The following is a 24,294-nucleotide window of genomic DNA, read 5'->3' as shown; positions in this document are numbered from 1 at the left end:
AGAAACAAAGTGAGCAAATCTCCACTTAGAAAGGAAAGTGAACAGATTTTTAATACAGTTAAAGGAATTCAATTCTGGGAAACACACCTGCTACTGAATAAATCCACCAGCTCACTGATACTTGCTTACCAAGAAGAACTCTGCATTCTGATTAGCAAAGGTACATTTGTGAGTCTCAAATGACCTTGAAAATTAAATGATCAAAGGTGAAGATTCTCCTAAGTCTACTGTGCTTGGTACACTCCTTAGAGAATAATTACATTTTATGTGGATACTCCACTTCAGAACAATTCAGAAATATATGAATTTACACAGCAGCTAAATAAGTAATTACTTTTAACATCATAAAAATGATTTAAAAGAAATCACTTCTGCTTTAAAATGATTCACTTTATTTTTTAAATGGATTTAAAATTTCCTAATTGAACATAAAAAGATGACTATCAAAATTACACTTAGAGGGGCACCTGGGTGGCTCCGTCCATTAAGCTTCAGACTCTTGGTTTTGGCTCAGGTCATGATCTCAGTGTCCTGGGATCCAGCAGCGCACTGGGCATTATGCTCAGCGTGGAGTCTGCTTGCCCTCTCCCTCCCCTTTTGCTCCCCCGCCTCAAATAAATAAAATCTTAAAAAAAAATTACATTTAGAAAATATGAAACTCTTTACACAGTGTTTTCTGCAATACACTACCCAGAGCACTTGTATTCAGTGAATACTCACTGCATAAGGATGCAGTATAGTGTAACTAAGTACTCTTACTCTGATTACAGTCCTGGTTCTAACACTCACTAGATGAACAATCTTGAACAAATTAATATAATTTACCTTTGCTCACCTGAAATATGGGCATGATAGCAACCACTGTAAGTACCTGAGCACGGCAGGAAATCTGTATTTTTTTTTAAAGTATTCACAAAATATTCTGATGGAGATAGTCAGACTTTCTATGTAGAAAACAATAGACCCTTGATAACCATAAGCAGTCCTCAAAATGTCCAAAATACTTAAATACCCTTAGATAAACAGTAGCAGACAGAATTTTCAAAGCAGTTTTTCACTAAGAATATCCAAACTGTAAGAATTTATTGCTCTTATTTTGATTGCATGTATCCCTACAGAAACTCCAACCTTCTGCTGTTCCACTATTTGAATGGCACTTTTCCTGGCACTTAAACAAGCCCTCAAATGGTTTGGCAGTCCTCAGACGGTTTTGGTTTCTCTGTTTGCCTTAGCCTAGAAAGAAAAGCCACCCATCTCCTTAAACCTCTGTAGGATAAACCCAGTCATGCCCATTAAAACCCAAAAGATCACATCCAACCCAACTTAAGTACAAGTTTACACCAAGGAAAGAAAACCATTTTGGTTTATTGGCTTCATATGACAAGAGAGTTTCCTTAAGTACTAGCTACTGCAAATTCTATTTACCCTGAGTCAGATATTTCCACTTTCAACTTCTCTTCTGCAAGGAGATACTACAGCTAGCACTTTCTTTCCTATTAAGACTAGTAAACACATTTCAATTTCAGAAAATCAAGAGTAAGGGGTGCCTGGGTGACTCAGTTGGTTAACCATCTGACTCTTGATTTCGGCTCAGGTCATGATCTCAAATATTGAGATCAAGCCCCAAGTTGGGCTCTGCTCAGCATGCAGTCTGCTTCAGATTCTCTCCTTTTCCCTCTGCCCCTCTCCCCTCTCACTCTATCTCTAAAACAAATAAATAAAATTTTTTTAAAAATGAAGAATAATACTCAAAACTTCCCCCCAAAATTTTGTTTCAAATAGCAGTCATGGGATAAGCAGGCATGGTAAAAAGATTCTCTTAGAATCTTGCTCCCATAAAGCAAATTGTACTACTCACAGTTCCACTTTGGTAACCATTTGTCAGAACTCTACACACAATTCCAATAATCTTAGATCACATAAATCTAAAAGTAAGAACAAAAAACAATGGGTAAATCTTGAGATTTGGGGAATTTTACTCTGATACGCAGCTATACGCTCAAAAATTGGTCATGTTTACTGACCAGAAATGTGTTTTTCTACAAGATATCTTGAGATCATGGGTACGTTCTTAGAAGTTAGGGGAATGCCTCCCCAGAAGATCAAGAGAATTATCTTCCTAATTATAATACAAGTAGGCTTACGTTTAAATCAGATTTCCTAGAAATACCGTCTATACAGAAGGAAGCAACCCAACAGTAAACTGAAAGAAGTTAGCCTACACTTCAAAGCACACCTAGAAAATCCCTACCTTGATAACAGGGAGCTGTGCCAAGAGTTTAAAAAGTTATTCTGTCAACCACTTTGGCTTCCTCTGTAGTTCATCAGAAGGGGTATTTATTTGAAGACTTATTTATTTATTTTAGAGAGTGTGTGCACGAGCAGAGGGAGAGGGACAGAGAATCTCAAGCAGACCCCACACAGCACAGAGCCTGATGCAGGGCTAATCTCAAGACCCTGAGCCGAAATCAAGAATCCAACATTGAACCAACTGCGCCACCGAAGAGCCCCTATTATTATTATTATTATTATTATTATTATTATTATTTTATTATTGAGAAAAATCTGTATTCACTTTAGTGGTATTTAAATAAAAGTATTCACTTTTGATGGTTCCCTATTCCTAAAGAAAGCTGGAAACAGAGCTACTGCTATGGGAAGAAAGAAGCAAAACCTCAAGCACAGAGGCAAATTCCAATAAGGAGAAAGCGGAGATTTCTTCAATAATACAAAAACAAAGAATATATAAAGTAGCAACATTATTCTCTTTTGGATTTTTCCTACTGTGTGAAGAGTATTTCAGAGGGGAAAAAAAAAAAACAACCAAAAAACTCTGGAGTGATACAGATCAGGATTCAAATATTGCTTACTTGACAGCTATAAGACCCCGGCAAGTTATTTAATCTCTTTGAGCCTCAGGTTCCTCCTTTGTAAAATGAGAATAAATGTCTTGAGAACTAAATTAGATAACTGAAGGGCCAAGAAATACACCTGTCACTCAAAAAAAGGAAACTCAATAAATGAAACCTATTATTACTGGCAGCATCAGAATTAAGGAATTCTTAGGTCCCATAGTTATGTCCCATTAAGTATTTCTTCCAATCAGGTCCCTTAACTAAGTCACTGATTAACACAGATGTAGTCACTTCTCAGGCATAGAATGTATAATAGAATACGCAATCACTACTTCGTCTTATGATGTGCAGAAATGTTTCCTGGCAAAGAATTAAACTGTAATCAACAGCTTACTACATTTCTATAGCTCTTTCTAACCTATGTCCAACTGAAGGAGAATGTTTCCTACGCATAGTATGGGCCTGAGTTGAAGGAAAATCAGTATGTCTAAAATGTTTAATAAGCTCCAGCACTTCAAACTTTTTTTTTCAATTGAATGTCCAGAGTTAGAAAGCAAAGTAGGATTATATAAGAAAGTCATATAATTAATAGTTTAATCAACATCAAGAATAATAGAAGGGTAAACTGTTGAGTATAGGTATAGCTGGACAAAATACAAACCCACTAACATGTAAATTTAAAACAGTGCATACCTAAAACTAGATGGATTTTCCTAATTTCTATTCTTTGAGTTGCTCTAGTGAAGGCCTTCTGCCAAATCCACATGCCATTTTGGTATCTTTACTGTAAGAAATATGGATATGTCTTGCCCAATGTATAGAAATATGGCTTTACTGTAGCATATAAGGAACATACAGGTACAAAGAGCCCTGTTCTTAATTCCAGACACCTGACAGAATTTTAGTTCTGCTTCTGTCAGCAGCTCACCAAGTGACCTCTAACAAGTCACTTTCCAAATCAGAACCTCAATGTCCTGTGCTGTAAGGAAACAGTCCAAATTAAGAATTCATCCAACTTTGGGGAGCCTGGGTGGCTCAGTCTGTTAAGTATCTGCCTTCAGCTCAGGTCATGATCCTAGGGGCCTGGGATCAAGCCTCATGTCGGGCTCCCTGCTCAGTAGGGAACCTTCTTCTCCCTCTGCCCTTCCCCCACCTCCCGCCTGCCAACCTGTGCACACTCACTCTCTCTCTCTCCTGCTCACTCTCTCTCAAATAAAATCTTAAAAAAAAAATTCATCCAACTTAGACATAGGGTTGCATGAAATGTACCTGATTCAGAGTAAGTGATACACACTTGTCTCTTGGACACAAGCATATCATCTAAAATGTGATCATCACAGCCTGTATAAAAGACTACCCTACAGAATGACTGTTGTGCTTTCTCCGGCACCAAACACTGCTTTCTGATGGTTTAACTATTTCCACCATACAAAATGGCAAATCTGCTTTTATTCATCTGTATAGTAGCATCAATGACTAATAAATCTTAAAATAACCTTTCATTTAATCTGGTGCCTTATTAAAAAAAAAGTAGTCTTTTTCTGTTTCAACTAGCAATTCTCACTGAGCCTTCTGTATCAGGGTAAAATGAAACCATGTTATCAGTCATTTATTGTCCAATGAATATAAATGGGAACTGTGTCATTAACTAAAAGGCTTATGTGGGGCCAGATGATCACAGCCCAGGAAAGTGAACACCTCCTATATTCAGAATGCTTCTTAGAGATTACCTAATGTTTTAAGTTCAAGTGGAATGTGTTCTTAAAATGCTTTGGATTTCTCTCCGCAATGCTACTGAACCTGGCTTCAGTACATTCTACAATAAAATTGGTTATCATGTAATTCTCCTGCAGAGGAAGTGAAAGAAAATCAGGGGCAGCCTGCATCTTGTGAACAGGAAGGCAAGTCGTCCAAATCCTTTCTGCTCTACAGGATTTACTTGCTTCACTGTTTTTTTAAGGAGTCAAAATTATTGTGGTGTTTTTTGAAAAAACTGAAATAATAGCTGCCTATAAATGTATAAATTTATTTTTTACAGGACTGCCTGTTTTGAAAGCAGTGTTAACTCCTAATATATCATATTAAGCTGAAAGAGACTAAACAGTGTGCCCTAAGTTAGAAACCCATTCCAAAATAAGTACAATTGGACATATCCATGTCCAAAGTCAAAACTCTTGAGCTCTTGCTTTCCCACCTTCTTTTGATCATAAACCACTCCAAGTTTACGATCTGTACATCCATCTCTTTAGTCTCCAACCCAAAACTTTCAGATTCTTCACAATTATCTCCCCTTACAATGATGAACTTTAAAAATACGTGTTATGCTTGATCTGTTTAGTTAAAACTTTATAAGAACCTTGCTCCCTCTATGTCAAAATAGATCTAAGAGAGAAAATAGTAAACATAAAAATTCTGAATGGAACCCAACACCATCTAAGAAACTTCACTGGATTCTCTAGTAACAGTGACAAAATGATACCATCTAACATTCCTGGAAAATATGCACACATTAGCATAGTCTTACATAACTAAAGTCAATCCATAAACAAGTAAGCTGACGGCCTGCAAAGGAAACTACTGTGTGTTTTCAGGCCTTGATCTAACCTCAGTACCAACCAACATCTTACAAAAATTTGACAAATGGAAAAAAATACAACAAGAAGTTAAAGCGACCTGTTCCTAGTCCTCTATTCCTACCCCAGTGAATTCATGCAAATGATCATAGCTCTTAATCTAGTGTCATTAGTTCAGTTAGCTCTGGTCAATCTGTCCACTGAGTGTACATAAGCTGTCAGATAGTCTGACAAGTTTTCTGGAGTATCTCCCATATGTAAAGATCCCAAAAAAATACTGAAATCAGTCAGCCACCAGTCTCATGTTGAGAAAGAATGCGAAAATGGTATGTGTTGCTTAAGGAAATAAGTAGTTCAAAGTGGGGTGAAGAAATCACAGAAAAGCAGCAGGGCAGACTTAACAGAAAATGAGCACTTGAGCAAGGCCTGGTGGGGGTGAGAGGGTGTAGAAACAGGCCGGATTTGGATAGTGTTGAAGGAAACTCCAGGCAGAGCAACAGGGCTCACAGGAACAACAGTGTGAAAGAAGTGAAAAAGTCAAGGTATTACAGGGCAACTTGAACAATAATGTCATCCAGAGCTTGACTGTATACCACTACATTTTACAGAAACTTTTCATCTCCATTTCTTCAGTTAATTGTCATCACAAGTCCATGTATTAGGCACAGTAAATATCATCTCTAATAAACAGATAAGGAAACTAAAGCTCAGAGATACTGAGTGTTATCTCTGAGTTCTTACACCTAATAGGTGGTAAACAGGAGATGTAAAACCAGGTCTTACAAGTCTAGGTTCAAGGTATTTCCCTTTAGAAAGAAGTCAGTCTGCTGAAGTTAAATTTTATACTATAAGTCTGATTTCAACTGGGATGAATTATTTAATGTATCAGTAAACTAGAGCAAATACTGCAAAATAATTCTAGGAGGAGCTCAATTACTAAAAAGATGCATAGCGGAGGTTTATAGAGAAAAAATGTAGCTTCCTTCTATATTTAAAATAAAAAAGAAAATGATAGGCATAGTACATATTGCCAAGTAAACAGGAATCAGAAATATCTGCACTTCTTACCTCCCTTCAATTGGCACAAATCCTTTCAACATCTGTTCCTCACATTTTGGGGGGAATATATGGAGAGAACCCATAAGTAGGGAACAGAAAGAAAACTTAAAAAAAAATAAAATAAAATTTTGATAAACCCACGTATGAATAGCTGAACGACGCCCTAATGATTTCTACTCTACAATCTGGAGAGCAAGTTTTCATTTTTTACATAGCAATCAATCATGAAACAGAAAACAAATTTAGAACATCAAGACAATCTGTGATAGACAGGTATCCTTCAGGTTTTAAGTGCCAATGAAAACTTCACATAACCAGCAGAGGCTTTGTAACAAGGACCTCACTCAGTCATCACATCCAACTGCCTATGGTATTTAAGCAATGTCTCCTTTAGTTGTACAATTACCAGTATCCATCTACTCTGGTGAAATTATTAGAAACGTCCTTTTTACTCACAAAGTGTCTGGGTTTAGCCTATAAATTCTTTGGCAACCCTGTCTTTAAGCCTAGTAGTTATCCTAGTATGAGGAACTTGAGAGTCATTAAAACCACGTTCCTGGACTTCAGGGATGTTAAAAGCACGGTAAACTGGGGTCTATCCATAGCTCCCTAACCATTTTCTAAACCTCCAGTCTCTCCTCTCCAACATACGCACATAGCCAAAATGACCTTCTGAAGATCGGCTCTGCAAGCTCTAATGGGGAAACTATAGGAAAAAAAAAAGAAGAAGAAGAAGAAATGCTTTGTGGCTCCACTAAAACCCAATTTGAAATAATAAGGTTTGACCACGGAAACCTGGGAAAACAAGAGCAGCAGACATGTCAAGCTAAAATCCAGCCATCACTGATAGGATAAGGAACCTTTCGTAGGCAAAGCCAGAAAGTGATCTGTAAATACAGACAGTGAGAATGGGCAGTTCCTTCTAAAGAGCTGTTGGCCCACATGTTAGACCAAGCTCAAGAAGTGCAGATGGGGCGACAACGATCTTAATCAAGTCTCTTCTTTTTCTTTCTCTACTTCAGGTTTCCCATATAGACATTAAGGACTTTTTGACAGTATTTGTCAACCCTAACATTCCATATTTTACAGACCTTCATAATATGAAAGAAAAAAACATTTTAAAGCATTTGATAGAAAAGTGCTACTCAAATATTAATGTAATTAATGCAATAAAGTAACTCATGGATTCTTCTATATTAAAAAAAAAAAACAGAAATAGAAACAGAAACAAATGTTGTTGACTGGGAGGCAGTGAAGAGGGAAAGATACCCTTATAAGCCACTCACACTTTTTAAAAGTCATAGAGTAAAGTTAATGGAAAGTGACTCAGCCTTTATTACTCATTAGAAAAACAAAAGCCAAAAAAAGTCCAGTGGAGACTCCCCTGGTATTTGGTCATTGAGGAGCTGTATTGAGACTGGAAACACTCATTATACACGAAGCCTCTGAAGCAGAGTGGTAAATCAACCTAGGTACTTCTGATAGAAGTTTCTAAGAAGACGAAGTAACACTTCCTTCATGCAAATGTCGGTAACACATTTTGAAGAGAGCCAGTGATAAGCAATTAGTTAAAAATCATTAGCAACCTTTTTTAAAAAGTTCAATCTGTTTACTCATGCACTTCACTCATGACACCCCACAGACCCTTACTCAGAGGTGGCATATGACATACTCTTATTTTACACATGGCTTCTATCTAGGGAATCAATTTTGAAGTACCTAGAAATATATATGGAGTGTAAATTTTTTTCTTCCTAAAAACAAAAAAAGAAAAAATCAGGATATGTCTGTATTTTTAAAAGTCACTACAAATATAAAATACAGTATCATAAGAGTTTAATCAGCAATAGTCCCCAACAACACTGACATATTAAAGAAAAGTTATAATTGATGCTCATAGTGATAACTGAAGATCAAAAAAAAGTTAAATAAGGAAGTTTTTTAAAGTTTCATCAAAAATGGTCCAAAAAACCCCACTATTTGTTCCTAAAAAGTACCAGATAATAAAAATGTTAAGCTTTGCCTGTCATAGGTCCCTGCCACAATTACTCATCTCAGCCTTGATAGTGTGAAAACAGCCACAGGCCATATGTAAACAACGAGCACAGTTTTGTTCCAATAAAACTTTACTTTTAGAAACTGAAATACCAATTTCATAGCATTTTCATGTCACCAAACCTTCCTCCTCCTTTTTTTTCAATCATTAAAAAATATAAAACCCATTCTCAGCTCACCTAATGTATGAAAACAAGTGATAGATAGGCTGCATTGGTCCATGGTCCATAGCATACAGACCCCTACCTTAGAGGAACAAATTTCAACTACTAGAAAGGGAAAAAATGCTGCTCATTCTTGAACACTGACAAAGAAATGAGTTGCCACTGTAAAAACTTGAGAAATTAGAGTAGGGAGGATTCCTGCACTAGGGTGACCACAGTATTCTCAGTCAGTATATTGCAAATGTCCATTGTGTAAGTCCAACTGTATAATCTGGGTATAAAAACTACAGATTCCTGGGACCATATCCAAGAGATTTAGCTGGTATCTAGTAGGGCCAGGAATGTGTTTATAGTAAAGCTCCCAACATGAACAGTCTAATGTTGCACAAAAGTTTAAAAACCATTGACATTTGCAAAATATATATCTGATATAAAACCTGATTCCACAATATATAAAGAACTCTCAAGTCTCAATAAATAGAAAACAATCTATTTTTTTTAAAAGGGGCCAAAAGCTTAGAACACACACTTCAACAAATATATAAGAATGGCAAATAAGCATAAGACAAGAGGCTTAACATCATTAGTCATTAGGGAAATGCAGACTAAAGCCACATGTGTTTATTATACACCTATGCTAAAAGTAGGAAGAAAAAAAAAAAAACCCTGACAATGCAAACTGTGGGCAAGGATCAGAGCAATCAGAACTCACACACATTGCTGGTGGGAATGCAAAATGGTACAGCCACTTCGAAAAATAGTTTGGCAGTTTCTTATAAAGCTAAACATACACTCACCATATGACCCAGCAACCCCACCATAGGTGCTTACCCAAAAGAAATGAAAATTTTCTTTCACCAAAAAAACTCTATATGCAAATGTTTACAGGGACTTTATAACCACCAAAAATGAAAACAACCCAAATGTTCTTCAACAAGTGAATGGATAAGCAAGCTGCCTTACAGCCAAACACTGGAACTTAACAATAAAAAGAATCATAACTACTAATACATACAACATAGTATCAGATATATTATGCTAACTGAAAGAAGCTAAACTCAAAAAACTACTTGCTGTATGATCCAAATGATATGACATTTTTGCAAAGGGAAAAACTATAGTGGCAGAAAACAAATCAATGGCTAGTGGGAGACAGGGAAGAAGGGTAGAGAAGTTTGGGGGTTATGTGACTGTACTGGTCTTGATTGTTGCAATAATTACAAGACTATACATTTGTCAAAACTCAAAACTGCAAATTAAGGATGAATTTTTACTGTATATAAATTATACCTCAGTGAATTTGACTAAAAAGAAAAAAAATACTAATATATAAACAAAACTGATTACACCTGGTTCTGGTTTATGAGAAACTTTTCACTGTTTTTATGTCAGTGAATGGTTACCAACTATCATATGCATATGCAGATACTATGATGTATGTGGGGGTTTTTTTGTAAATGAAATGATGGCAAAATAAATGGCTGGGCATGGGTGTGCGTGCGCACGTTTGTGATGACTTCTAACGGTAATATCTGGGAACTCTTTTGCACTGATTTCTAAATTCAAACACCTGGGAATAAATGATCTAAACAATCCCCAATGTCCTTCTGCATATATAAACCAATTATCCTTGTATGTCTTATTCAAGATCTAGGGTATCCTAATTTTATATCTGAAGCACAGGACACCTTTAAATGGGTCATCAGTTAAAAATATTAATTCAATAGACCTTCCACTAGCTACTTTCGAAACTGCAAATATAACTATGATAGATTTGTTTTTCCCCCATGACTCAGAGTGGTTCATTTTAAAAATATGCTCCTGTACTTAGAAAACTAGGATTTCAAGCAGAGTTCACTAAAGTTTTGTGGTATCTATAAATGCTTTCTTTATGAGCAGAATATCACACAGCTTTTTATCACTAAGGCAAATTCATTTATCTCAATAAAAACTCCTATACCCCTGACAAGGACTGTGGAAAGACCACAGCCTATGGTTTTCTTTGAGTTTATTTCCCTATATGTTTTAAGTGTCCAAGCCTTTAAACTTTAGCCCTATCAGGCTGAATACAGCAGAGAAGACATGCATTTATTTTAGACAGAGCATTGAGGCAGGAGTGTGACCTCCCATAGTTCACTCAGTAATTTATTTGATGAATCAAAAATAAAACCTTAAAAAAAGGTTTTAATTAAAAAATAAAATAAAGCCTATATTAACTCATTAATATTCATATCAAACATTATCCCTAAAATAACATCAAAACATCTCTGAAATTGTCATTATTTTCATTCTACTGTTCGAAACGTAAGACAGTATTAATGAAACACATTAGAAATTAATCTTTGTATCTATAGAATAATTTAAAAGAGAGAGATGATGAGGAGAAGGGGGAATAGGAAGAAAAAGGAAGAGAGAAGGTGGGAGGGAACGGAGAAAATGGGAGAGGAGGGAAAAGGTAGGGAAGGAGAGAATGTTTGCACCTTTAAATGTTTCTAATTCTAGTCCCAATGTGCTAATTCCTAGCTACTTAACCTCAGCAGTTCCGTACAACTCACTTCCCCATCCTAGCCCTCAGATTTTCCTCTGGAAAATGAGGAGGTTGGTTTAGATTAGTAGTTTTTAATGCTTTCCACTCTGAGATCATTTGATTAAATATCAATTAACGTTACAGTTTCACACATGGAAGAAGTTGTCCTTCAGGTACCTGTTAGTTTAAAAAAAAGTTCAATGACTTAAAAAACAGTTTATTAAAAAAATCTTAATTTACAAACGACAGCTCTATCCATTTTTTAAAATTCATTCAAGCAAGAAAGTCTTGCATCCTTGCATACAGCAACCAACTGGAAGAGTTTTTCTTTTTCCTTTATGTGAGAGGCATTTTGGGTGCAGTATGAATGTAGAGGGTTCTTTACAGCAACTCCTTGAACTCTACACAACTGCCTCTCCACTACAGTGAAGATCACGGCCATGCACCACAGGGCATGTTTATTGTGAAACTACCCTTGCGCGACAGGGGGCACAAAATAGATAAACACTTTTTTTTTAAACACGTATCTAAGATTCCTTCCAACTTCCAAATTGTGAGATAAGTGCTTTAAACGTATTACTCCAATAAAAATCGAAACCACAAAAGAGCATCTGTTAGGTGTCTTCACTAAAATTTCATTCTTTTAAATGTTTTTTTTTATTTATTTGACAGAGAGAGACACAGTGAGAGAGGGAACACAAGCAGGGGGAGCAGCAGAGGGAGAGGGAGAAGCAGGCTTCCCGCTGACCAGGGAGCCCGACGTGGGGCTTGATCCCAGGACCCCAGGGTTCATGGCCTGAGCCAAAGGCAGATGCTTAACGACTGAGCCACCCAGGCGCCCTAAAATTTTATTCTTAATAATGATTACCTCCAAGGACTGAAGGAAGAGCATAGAATTCTTTTTTTTTTTTACTTTTTATGTTATATGTATCTATATAGGATAAACTCTATTTTTAAAATGCACCTATGAGAAAATTAACATTAGAAAAAGATTACAAGTTTTTATATAAAAAATAAAATAAAATAAATAAAATAAAATATTTTTTTAAATAAATTTAATGCTGGCATTGTGATCTGTGATTTCCATGGTTAAAAGGCATTATCCCTGCCTTGTAAGAGCCTAGACTCTGAGAAGGAATATAAAATATTATTTTTAATACATAATAATATATAATAATAATATACTGTACCAGAGGTATGATTCCTGAACCAACCAGGAGCATTTAATTCATTCATTTACTCACATATGCAAATATTTGCTGAATATTTTCTGGCCATGTGAAAGACCTGAAGCCAGATGAGGGTAAAGAAAGGTGAATAAAGATACAAATCTCCCAACCCAAGTAAATCCAGCCATTGTCTCCTTAAAAAACAGTAACAAAAAAAACTTGCTGTAGAATTTTGAGGAAAAGAGAAAGTGAGTTTGCCCTGGAGCCGGACGCTCTACATCTCACAAACACTGCCTTCACAGTACATGCCTAGTGTGCACCTGATATGCTTTAGATCTCTGCAAAAACTTGCTTAACTTACTGCACCAGACCTAATTTTGTATCTTTTCCCTTAAAATTCTGGATTTGTGCCATTAATTTAATTTGCCTCATTATGCCACCGGGGCGTCCTGGACCTAAAATGAATCAGTGCTTTCGAGACATATTTCTGAAAATGTATTAAACTTCATCTTTCACAAAAGATTTTCTTTCAGAATAGCTAGCTGCTTTTACTTCAAGAAGTAAGTCACTAGTTGCACTGATTTCAGACACGCACACACACACAGAGTTAACGAACTTGGAGATGGTGGAACTTTCCATCTGAAGACGAGTACAAACACATAATACATAATGCATTTCTTACTGCTGTGAGAGAAGAAAAAAGAAGGCTGGCACTGGGAACTGATGGGAAGGTTGGTGTATTGTGCTAAATGGCTATAAATGGGAAAACTCTCTTGCCTATAAAATTACAAAGGAGTTGGTAAAAGTTTAAAAGGGTCTAGAAATGTTGATGGACAGGCTAATATTAGCTCTTAGACCAACACTTTAAGAGCCAAAACTTTCTTAGACAGGAGAAGGGGCAAGATTATGATGACAAGTGAGCCACTCCAATTAAGCAGGAATCTAAGTGGAGAGGGCAAAAAGGAAAGTGAGGGGTCTGGACTGTTGTATCAGAAAGAAAATTTGGCAAAGAAGATAAAATTGACCAAAAATCTAAGTTTGTCAACTGAAGAAAAGCACTCATTTTTAGAAAAATATATTCCCAACTCTGATCTAAACTAAGAAACCTACAGAATACTGCTGGAACCTGACTATACCTTTAACATTCGCAAATTGCATGATGCCTTTCAATTATACATCCAATGATTTAAAAAACAATGGCTGGAATTATTTCAAATCTTGCTGGGTAGAAGCTCAAATGTTTCAAAAGAAATAAAGGACTATTCCTAAACATTGGCAACAGTATCTCCATTACAAAAAGTATGTGTGTTCCAAATATGCTTTTAAACCAGAAATAATGATGTGTGTTGACATTTAGATAGACTTAATTCCTTTCACCTAAATATAAACTCAAAAGTGTCCTTTTGTCTCCTATCTTAAGAGATTTCCTAAGGTAAAAATACTGCTGTAACTTTGGGTCTTTTTAAAGGTGTGTCGAAATGATGAATATCTTTGACCACCTTAAAACTAAAAAAGCAAGCACTGGATTTTAATCTAGAAAAGAAAATTTTAAAATATTAAAATATTCCCTGGTGTCAGCTGTTACCCATGACCTCTGCTGAGATGTTCACAACAAAGGTCACAGGGCTCCCCAACTCCTCCCAAAGAAAAGGCAGTGGGAAGCCACAGACATCCACTGCATTATTCTTAATCTCTATTGGAATCCACCCTATGACCCCAAATCGTAATTGTATATTAATCTACCAAAGTTTAGATTGAAAAGAGAAATGGAGGAGACAGATTTTTAAAAACAGAGCTTCAAAATCTATGCCAGGATATTAAGCAATTTACCACTAAACTTCCTTTACAAACTAAGTTGGAGCTTCAGTATTAAGAACAGTCTCAATGTGTATGTTTTACCCAAACACGGGCACCAGCTTTACTCTCTTTAAATTAGGGTTCAAAGACATTGTTAGGGAGTTACTGGGCCATAATTCAGAGTTATATTAGAGAAAGATACCCTTTATTAGACTTGAATACTTCCCAGATCAAAAACTACACCACCATTAGGAGGTTCCTAGCCTAATACATCATTTCCTTTGAGGATCTTGGAACCAGAAAAGTCAGATGCTCACCAAGACAATGATCTCAACAATTTCTGACCACCTTCAAAATCAATCAGTATTTAATACCAACTTAATGAAAGAGCCACACCAATTTCCTTCCCACTTTACCATGTCATGCAAACTGGATTGCCAAACACCACATTATGCAAAGTGAAAGCCAATCTGAATGTGCTAAAATTCCAGAGTTTAGGAATAGAAACATCTTGCATTTTTAGAGGGAAAGTTTTTTTTGAACCCCTTGAGAAAGAATGTACAAGAATAAATCATTCATCTTTCATGTCTTGGTTAGAAACCAGAAGACCTAAGAGTCAATATAAATGCACATACAGAAAGTGAGTTTCAAGTTTGTTCCAGGTCACCGACAGGTAACAGGGGGCTGGGTAAAATCACTGCACCACATGATTAATACTTCACTTGTTAAGGTTGTGTTTGAACTCCAGTGTTCACTCTACTCATCACCCTCCCCCAAGGAAGCATGACACACTACACAGGGTCACTTTTTCTTTAGAGACATCCAACATACAGACATCTGTCCATAAAACTCCTACCCACAAAGCTAAGTACAACCAGACAATCTCAGAGACTAGGACTCTGAAAGTGCAGATCTGCCTTTCTGCTCACTTGGGCACCACACTTGACAGTGCTGTGAAAACTATATTTACATGTGAATACCTGAATCTTCACCAAAGCTTTGCTGGAAACTGAAAGGTTGAAAGATCTCAGGCCTAAGCTCTAACACCCTTCAGGAACAATAGGACAAGCTGGGCCCCATTAAAAATTCTACATAAAACCAGTGACTCTACCTCCTAGTGTTCCAAAATCTGGGAAAGAAAGCAGTCAAGCTTGCTTGGTTTTTTGGGATCGGCCTGAACACCCACAAGAAGACCATCAGAGTCAATTCACGTTGTCAATGAAACATGCAGTTCCAAGAAAGCAAAAATTCTTATTTTCAATTCCACATTCCCAAGACACCCCAGGCCACATTGTTCAGCTGAAACAAATGACATTCACAACAAAGACAACCTCTGCAAGCCTGGATAACACTCTGGGATTTCCACACTTACTGGGGCCAAAGAAGAGCCAAAGATAACTAAAGGTTAAGGTGATCCAGCACCCAAAATTTCAACAAAAAATGCTAGATCTTGGAGCAGTCAACCAGGAGCAGGGTAGGGAAGTCAAAAGGCTACTCGCCAGGGGCTAAACCAGACCAGTACTAATCAACCATAATTTCCCAGGACATCAGTATAAAGAGCCTTTAAAAATCAAGGTCACCAGTCAGTTCCCTGTTCCCCCTTGCCCCCCGCTTTTCCTAAGAAAATGCTTATAGCAGCTTCCCATCAGTCTGCCCCCGCTGGGCAGTGCCAACACTAAACTTTTAAACCTTGAGGGAGGTGGGAAAGTCAGCCAGCCAGACGCCGGGCTAGGAAAAGTGGAGAGAAGGAGGGAAAGAGTCAAGTTTCAAAACAAAGGCTCCACAAGGAACTGAACGTCAACCCCTCCCCACTTCCTAGCCTTCAAGCCAGCGAGGCTGGGCCTCGATTTTTAAGGACACAAATACGTCAGATTTACCCAGCTCTTCAGCGCTCTGCTCTTCCCCAGAACATTTGCACAGCCACTTGCTGAGGGTGCTGCTATCCTCTCTCCCCCCATTTCCTCGCACAGGAGAAACCGGGCTCAGAACGTAATGACTCGCCCAAGGTACCACAGTAGAGCCTCAAGTCAATTCTGTCCCCGGCCAGGGTACCGGGGCCAGGGCTCCAGAGGGGCCCGAGCGAGGGCCTCGGGGGCCAAAAGGACGACGTCCCCGCCCGGAGACAGCCAGGCTGGGAGAGGGGAGGGGCCCCGCGCGCCTCGCGCCCCGGGCCCTACCTTCCTTGACTCCGGGCAGCTTGGACTGGTCGATGGTGACTTCAGCCATGTTGGGCCAGGGTCCCGGCCGCCCCTCGCCGCCCGCTTCCCCGCCGCCGCCGGCCCCGAGAGCGGCCCCGCGCGCAGCAGCAGCGCCCGACGCGGCGCAAAGTCCGGCCGGCAGCGCGCGCCGACCTGGGGGAGGAGCGGCAGGCGCGGAAGGGCTAGCGACAAAGGCGGCGGGAGAACCGTCCCGGCGCCCCAGGCTGGCGGCCCAGCTACCCCGCCGCAGCCACCTGCTCTCGCGCCCCCTGCCCCGATCGATACCAAATATCCGGAGCCCGGAAATGGACCCGGGCCGTCCAGTACGGAGGGAGAGAGGAGACAGAAAGGCAGGCGGGCGGGCGGGCCTGGGTGGGGAGGGGGAGGGGAGCTGCAGGTCTGTAACCGCAACTGCGAGTGGCTGGCGAGCGAAGATCGGCGCCCGAGGCCGCCTCCCTGCTGCCTGCTTTGTGCGGTGCGACGCCCCCGAGACTGGGGCCCCCGCTGTGCCCCCGCCCCCGGGCCCTGCCTCCCTATCCACGGAGGGTCGCGTCTGTCGGTGGGGCTTTTGTGTCCTGAAGGCCTCAACAAAAGGGCCACATGGGTTACCCAGAACATAATCGGTGCTGTCACGGGCGTCTACAGCATTCTGTGCTCTGGTTCCGGGGCTGAGATTTCCTGTTGCCTGGCTCTGTCTCAGGCATTCTTTGCCTCCTGGGATTAGAGGAAAGATAACATATGGACACGGAAAACCTCTAATACAACCTACAGAACTAGACAACAGCCAGTTTAGAGAAGAGAGCGTTCACAGCCAGCTGGGGGAACTGAGTCATTCATTCATCAAAAACGGCATGACTGTCTACCAAATGGGATGTTAGGTACCGAGGGTGATAAAACGTGTTTCAGACGTTTCAGACATTATGTGTCTTATGGCATGTCACATATTGGACTATAATTGTGACATTTTCATCTCCCAAAAATAGACATCCTGTCTGCATCTTCTGGCAACAGAATTCTCCCTCCCTTTGGGACTCTGTCCTCAGCAGTGGGCTCCTCTCCCAAGCGTGTGCAATCATAGAACCTCCCTACCACCACCACCCGCACCACCACCCACACACGTTCATCTAAGGATAGGTATGTGACCAAGGCAGGTCAAGCAGAATACTTCCCTGGGATTATTGCCCAATGAGGGGCAGGTACTTTCTGTTTTCCATGGGGAAGCTTTGCCCTCACTAGTAAACAATGAAACCAAACTGCAGAGCAAAGATAAGAGAAAGAGAGATAAAGATATGGTCACGTTCTGATACTACCATAGCAAACCAGGTCCCTGGAATAGCTGGGATTCCTGCAGCTCCTGGATTCTGGGATCCACCTCCAACATCCTCTCAAATTTAAGCTAGTCATTTTACTCTCTTAAGCTTGTAAAAATTGATTTTATTTCATTCATAGATCAAAGAGTCTCAGTCTGACGGCCACATGGAGGAAGTTTTATTTGGACTGGACATTTAAAAAACAGGCAGATATAGGCTAACAAAAATTTAGGAGAAGACTTTCGAGGACTTTCTAGGCCAGAGGGTGATGAACTATGGCTCACAGGCCAACTCTAGCCCACTGGATTTTTTTTTTTTTTTTTTTTTTTTTTTTTTTTTTAGAGGGAAAGAGGGAGGGGTGGGGAGAGCCTACTTGGGTAGGCTCCCAGTGCGGAGCCTGAAGTTGGGTTGGATCCCTCCACCCTGATATCATGGTCTGAGCCGAAATCAAGAGTCTTGCCACTCAACTAAAGGAGCCACCCAGGAGCCTGAAGTCTACTGGATTTTAATGACTGCATTTTATATGCTTAAATGATTACATTTTAAGTGGTTATGTCAATACAATGTAATATTTTCAATTTTGCCCCTTAGGTCTCAACATCTAAAATATTTACTCTTGGACCCTTTTCAGAAAACGTTTGCTGACCAGTACTAGGCAGAAAGAACACTCAGTAAGTTAAATGTTTGAATAGGAAGGTGATACTATGAAAAAGGTGGTTTTATGGTGATTTTTAGGTTCCTTGCCTTCTAGTGACTTTTTTCTTTTTTCTTTTTTTTTTCTTTTTACTTTACGGTCATAGAGAATATTTGTAGTACATATTTTCGGTTTCCCTCTTCAAATCCATTGTCTCCACTTCTCTGCCATGCTCTGTCCTGGGAGCTGACATTTATGAATACATCACCAGGACCTCTTTGCCTTGTGCTTCCTGTTGAGTTGGACCAATGGGAAGCACTGTCAGATGATCAAAAGGAGGGAAGAGAGAAATACCAGCCTATAAATTACACTCTTCTCCCCACGGAACTAGGCCAAAGTTTTGACCATACCCTGGCCTTTCTTATTACAATGCCTGTCCCGAAGACTCTTTTCCATGGCTATCGCTCTCATGGGTCTCTAATAATACCATTTTCTTCTAGTGCCCCTTCAGGTCTAGGGTTGTAAAGGCTTACCACCATTGCTAGCTCCTAGAACTATACCCACACCCCTGCAATAGTCCTTCATTACATTCTTTTCAATTAAACCATTTTGAGTGTGGCTTCTATTTTCTGCCTAGACTCTGACTGATATGGTAAATAAGATATGCCAAAGAATCACTGCTTCGTTTTCCTTAAAAACATTCACATTTCTGCCCTAGAGAAAAACAAATAAATATATCATGTTTACTGTTTAGGGAATCAGCTGCCTTCAACAGAAAAATAATGAAAAGTGATCAGAAGCTCCTTTCTGTTGGTGGACCAGATGACCTGGAAATCCCCCTAAAGTAAGGCTATCCTTCCCCACCTTCACCCTTACTCTGTATCTACCCCCGACCTGAGCAATTAGAGCTTGGGGTTACAGGATCAGCACCATCCAGCACAGGACTGAAATGACTAAATATCTTTTGATGATGTAAAAGGAAATGAATGTATAGTGAATTCCGATAATTAATTTATGTTTTTTAATGTCCTGAAATGTCAATTTTGCAGTAAAAAGAATCAAAAGATAGGCTTCCCAGAGGAGGTACAAATCCCTAATTTTAAGCAGATCTCAAACAAGCAATTCAGGGCTAACTCACAACTCAAATGCCACAGGGAAAAATAAGGATTTATTTATAAGATAATATCAAACCACTAATTGAGTAGATCATTGTAAAGTAGAGTTATACGATACATTTTCTACATGAAGAGGGTTAATTTGGGAATAACAAAATATGTGTATTGGAATGGGGAGAGCTTGGCCATAAGAAGTCAAGTAGGGAAACTAGAACATTCAAGATGCGGCCAAGTGGTAGATGGTGAACTCCATGAGGGCAGGGATTTTTCATCTGTTTTATTCACTACTATCCCTAATACCTAGAACAGTAGTGCCTGGCACACAAGAGGTACTTCGATAAATATTTGTTAAATATATAATTAATATAGCTATCCAATTGTATTATCAGTAAGAATCCCAAATTAAAGGAAGGCCAAAGGAAAGCAATATGGTCAAATGTATAAGTCACATTGGACCTTGATACAGCAAGAAAGAGGACCCACAACATTACACATGCTCCTAGAAAGACCCCCTTCCTCTTCTCGGAACCCAGGGCTTTCTACCTCACCACCACAACCTACCTAAGAAAGCAATTCCCCCCAAAAGAGGCTGTAATTAGAACTAATTATTCAACTTCCACTAAACAGACGGTGTTAGTCGGCTAGGGCTCTCATAATGAAATACCATAGCCAGAATGCTTTAACAACAGAAATTTATTTTCTCATGGTTCTGGAGATTAGAAGTCCAAGAGCAAGGTGTTGGCAGGTTTGGTTTCTTCTGAGGTCTCTCTTCTTGGCTTGCACTTGGCCACCTTCTCACTGAAACCTTGTTGTCACCTGAGAACATTGTTTTTCCAGCAGCCCCCAAAATTAATGGGTTTCTTCACAAATGCCCTATACTGCACTGGGCCTGGAGGTGCCAAGGTTGTATTCTTTTTATCTTATTCCCTCTCCTAGAACATATTTATCCCCTATTCTTCAATATGTCTAGCCTCTTTGAAGCTCATACCTTCAGACTCCCTACATCTCCTATGGTAGTTATTTACATACCCTGGGGTAACTTCTTGTTCCTTCAAGATGATAGCTTCTTTCTCATTGTGTCCATCATCATGTAAATTCGTGATTTTAATGTCTACATAGACAGTCTTTCTCCCAACCTGATCTCTCTTTTCTTAACTTCCTTATGTCCAGTGGTTTTTTACCCCACCCCCATCTCAGCCCAAAACTCCCAGTGTCATTCACTAGAATTTGGTATTACTAAAAACCGTGCTCCTTCATCACTCTTGAACAGCTATTCTCCACCTATCATTTCTATCTCCCCAGCTCACTCCTACTAATTCCCCAACTCCAACAATTCTTCAACAACAGCAGAACCTATCATCCCTTTGCCCTACCTCCTTGGTACTGATTCTCACTTACCCCTATACTTCTATTTCCGTTTTAACTAGTCTATGGCCTATTTTTGTAATCACTCCCTACAAGATACTCTCACTTCCCTTATCTCTGTCTTCCTCTTTTCTACTTGCATGGCAATATCCCAACCATGGCCGGTTGCCTATAAATTCTACATATTACCCAGACCAATTTCTTATGCTACGAGACACTGATTTCACATCTTCTTCTTTCCAACCTATATGGTCCCTTGCACCTCTTTACTCTTAGTTTCTTAGATAGCTAAGAAAATAAAAGCATTGAAAAGAGGACTTACAACCTCACACTTTCCAAATCTATCAATCTACTTGTCTATTTCTCCTTATAAGACTAACACCTCCATTGTGCACTGGATCCTTGGGTGATATTCAAAACATTTAATGACCAGAATGACAGAAGTACAAACATGGCAACAGAGCAGGTTGTGGATCGTCCCCCTGTTCCTTTGGTTTCTGGATGATGAGAAGACCTAGGGAGTCCCAAGAAGGACATGTGGTCTAGGTGGGGGTAGGGGCAGTCAGGGGGCTCAAGACAGCATTAAATTATAAACCAGCCTGAAAGTGTTACTATTTTAGCTGTCATTATGTCTATAGTTATTCACATCTGCCGAATATCAGTCTTGATTACGTCCCATCCTCTCACTTTTTCAAGGATATTACTCTCCAACAGTAATCACTTTTCCTCTCTGGTAAATACTTTACAACAACATTCAAACGTACTATAATTCCTGCACCTTAACAAAAACTTCCTTTGACCTAAAATTCCCCTTCATCTATTACTATGTTTTTCTGCACCTGTTTATAGCAAACCTCTCTGGAACACTCATCTACTACAATGAGCTCTTCTGGCTACTTCCCCATCCTTTCTTGAACCCATTCCAGTCATACTTTTTAGGCCCACCGCTCCAAAAGATAATTTTTTTTATTACGTAAACAATGACGTTCATGATGTCAAATCCTGAGCTCAGTTTTCAGCCCTTCTGTAATTAACTTATTGTTACTATTTAATAGATATGATCCTACTTTCCTTCTTGAAATGTTTTTCTTGTTTTGTTTTTGGGGTTTTTCTTATTTCATTTCCTCCCAAGGGCCTTGTCCCTTTACCAGTCTCTCTTCCTGGAAAGCTCCCTACCCTTGCCCCACCCCCGGCCAAATAACTATAGGATGTGCTTCTCCATTTTTATTCAGGTATCTGCTCAAATGCCATTTTCTCAGAGAGACCTCCCTGACTTTATCTAAAATAGTAACCTAATCTCTGTCTTTCCATATCTTGCTCACTCTTTTTTCTCTCCAAATCAGTTATCTTTGCAGATATTATATGTTTAAATGTTAGTTTATTGTGCCCATCCAATTTACCAAGAGAAGTGGAACTTTGTCTATATCAATCACTACTATATCCTCAGTACATAGAATAGTGTCAGCACATGGTACCTGCTCATAAAATATGTGTTGAATAAATCGTTGGATAAAGCATTTAGTAAAGAATTATTAAGGCAGATCATGACTAGGCTGATCAAACAGTATCTTTTAAAAAGTAAGTTTAAAAAATATTTTATTTATTTGAGAGATAGAGAGAGAGAGCACGCATGAACATGCAAACCGGGGGGGGGGGCGGATGAGAGGGAGAGGGAGCCGACAGGGGGCTTGATCCCAGAACCCTGAGATCATGACCTGAGCCGAAGGTAGATGCTTACCAAATGAGCCACCCAGGAGCCCCTAAAAAGTAAGTTTTTTAAGAAAAATGTGTTTTTCAGAAATGAGTTTTAAGAAAACACCAAGACCTTAATAGATAGTAAACATAATTAAAAATTTTTAGAGAAACAACTGGGTTTAAAAGACAGAGAAATCTTACTTTGCAAGAGGAATCTTGAGCTTATACCATTGTATCCTAAAGCCTATCTTTTGTTTAAAGGCCTTTTGTTTATTGCAGATAAATATATTTCTAATGTGGGGAAAAAAGAAAAAAAGATTGTGGACACCATTGTCATTTGGGAGGTGTTCCCATGGCTGCCATGAGAGTGCAGGCAAGAAACAGTGATGAAGAAGGTGAGTCTATAAGGAGCCAGGGCAAGAGAGTCTCATCCAGAAGACTTGGCAGGAGCTAGGGTAGGATGTCAACCGTTTTCACATTCAGGGTTATTAAGCATACTGGCACAAGTACTGATTAGCGCAAGGGCATAACCTAAGGAAAAATATGAACTAGCACTGAAAAAGCAGAGTTCAGTAGTATGAGCTATGGTAAAATGTGCCTAACCTCTGGGCTTAGAGTGCTGGAGTTATTATACTAAGTTTCACAAATTCATATACACATCAATGTTACAGGCAGACTGCATAAACTATAAATCTCTCATAAAGCATATTTCTATGTTTTAAATGAACACAAGTACAGTTGTGATAAATTTATTTACAATTTGTGAAAATTAATAAAGGGAAACCTCACTAAAATGCAATGGGAAGACCACAAGGGGGATCACATAAAGGGGAGGCCCATCATTCAAATGTCAATTACAGGAAGAAGCCTCAATTACAGACCCCAACAGAAGCATAATCAACAAGAAAGAATCATCAATTACAGACCACAAAAGGGAAAGATGTACATTGCATCTCCTACAAGAAATCAACTACCCTTGCAAGTCAGCCAGTGAGAAACCATCATTACCCTGAACTCTTGCTTTTTTCCAACAGACTTTCATCCAAAACAACCCCTCCCAACTTCCTTCTTCTTCTCCACAAAATAACATTCTTCTCTTTTGTTTGTGGGACTTGCCTATGGTTTTTCCATAGCTTGCATGTTCCAAGTTGTAATTCTCTGCTATTCCTGAGTAAACCCATTTGGCTGATTAAATAACTGGCTATTTTATTTTTAAGGTTAACGAGGTAATCACTAAGATCAGTATAACTTCTTATGACTACGTATATTTTTCAACCAAAGGTTAACAGCAATAAAATTATGTATGGAGAAAGGTCTTAATTAAGAGGAGAACTTCAACCTGGAAAAGACTGGAATCTACCTTTAAAGATGAACCACACTATCAGTTTTTCTGCAGGAGACCCATAATTTAGGAAACTCTTTCTACATGTGATTTTTCCCATGATACCTGTAACTAGAAGGGCAGGGCTATAAGTTCAAATTGAGAGAAGGAAAAAGGACGAATCTCTGCAGCTCAGGCCATCAGCAACGTGATAACCTTAGCAGATTCTTAGGTAAACACATCGAGGGAATCCCTGTCCTGTAACACATTTGTAAAATTTCCTCAATATTTTGCTTGGCTCTCTGTGGAGAATGCTTGATGTATAAAAAGGATTCAGTGCTAGAAAGAGGTATACTAACAGTATGAAAATATAATTAAAAGAATACATATCAATTACAGTGTACCTCTGAGGGAAAGAAGTAGGGGATGTGAGGAAAATGTGTCAAAGGTTGTGTCT

The 24,294-nt window shown here is 39.0% G+C and overlaps 1 protein-coding gene and 1 long non-coding RNA gene across 3 annotated transcripts in view; one reads left to right on the top strand and one right to left on the bottom strand.

Annotated features, from left to right (window-relative positions):
• Positions 1 to 16,869, bottom strand: part of CCDC50 (coiled-coil domain containing 50) — a 70,418-nt gene extending 53,549 nt beyond the window's left edge. For both annotated transcript variants that reach the window (XM_026496466.4, XM_026496473.4), the window contains exon 1: positions 16,377 to 16,869. In XM_026496466.4, coding sequence (XP_026352251.1) covers positions 16,377 to 16,425 — 49 coding nt within the window. In that variant the 5' untranslated portion in view covers positions 16,426 to 16,869. The remainder of the gene's footprint in view (positions 1 to 16,376) is intronic.
• Positions 15,956 to 23,710, top strand: LOC113253517 (uncharacterized). Its single transcript, XR_003315451.3, has 5 exons — positions 15,956 to 16,205; positions 18,299 to 18,378; positions 19,096 to 19,185; positions 22,796 to 22,911; positions 23,377 to 23,710. It is a non-coding gene; the product is annotated as an uncharacterized LOC113253517 (long non-coding RNA).
• The last annotated feature ends 584 nt before the right edge of the window (positions 23,711 to 24,294 follow it).

The sequence above is a fragment of the Ursus arctos genome, unplaced genomic scaffold, assembly GCF_023065955.2.
Source record: "Ursus arctos isolate Adak ecotype North America unplaced genomic scaffold, UrsArc2.0 scaffold_4, whole genome shotgun sequence".
Classification (NCBI taxonomy): domain Eukaryota; kingdom Metazoa; phylum Chordata; class Mammalia; order Carnivora; family Ursidae; genus Ursus; species Ursus arctos.
This window is presented reverse-complemented; position numbering and strand designations above follow the sequence as displayed.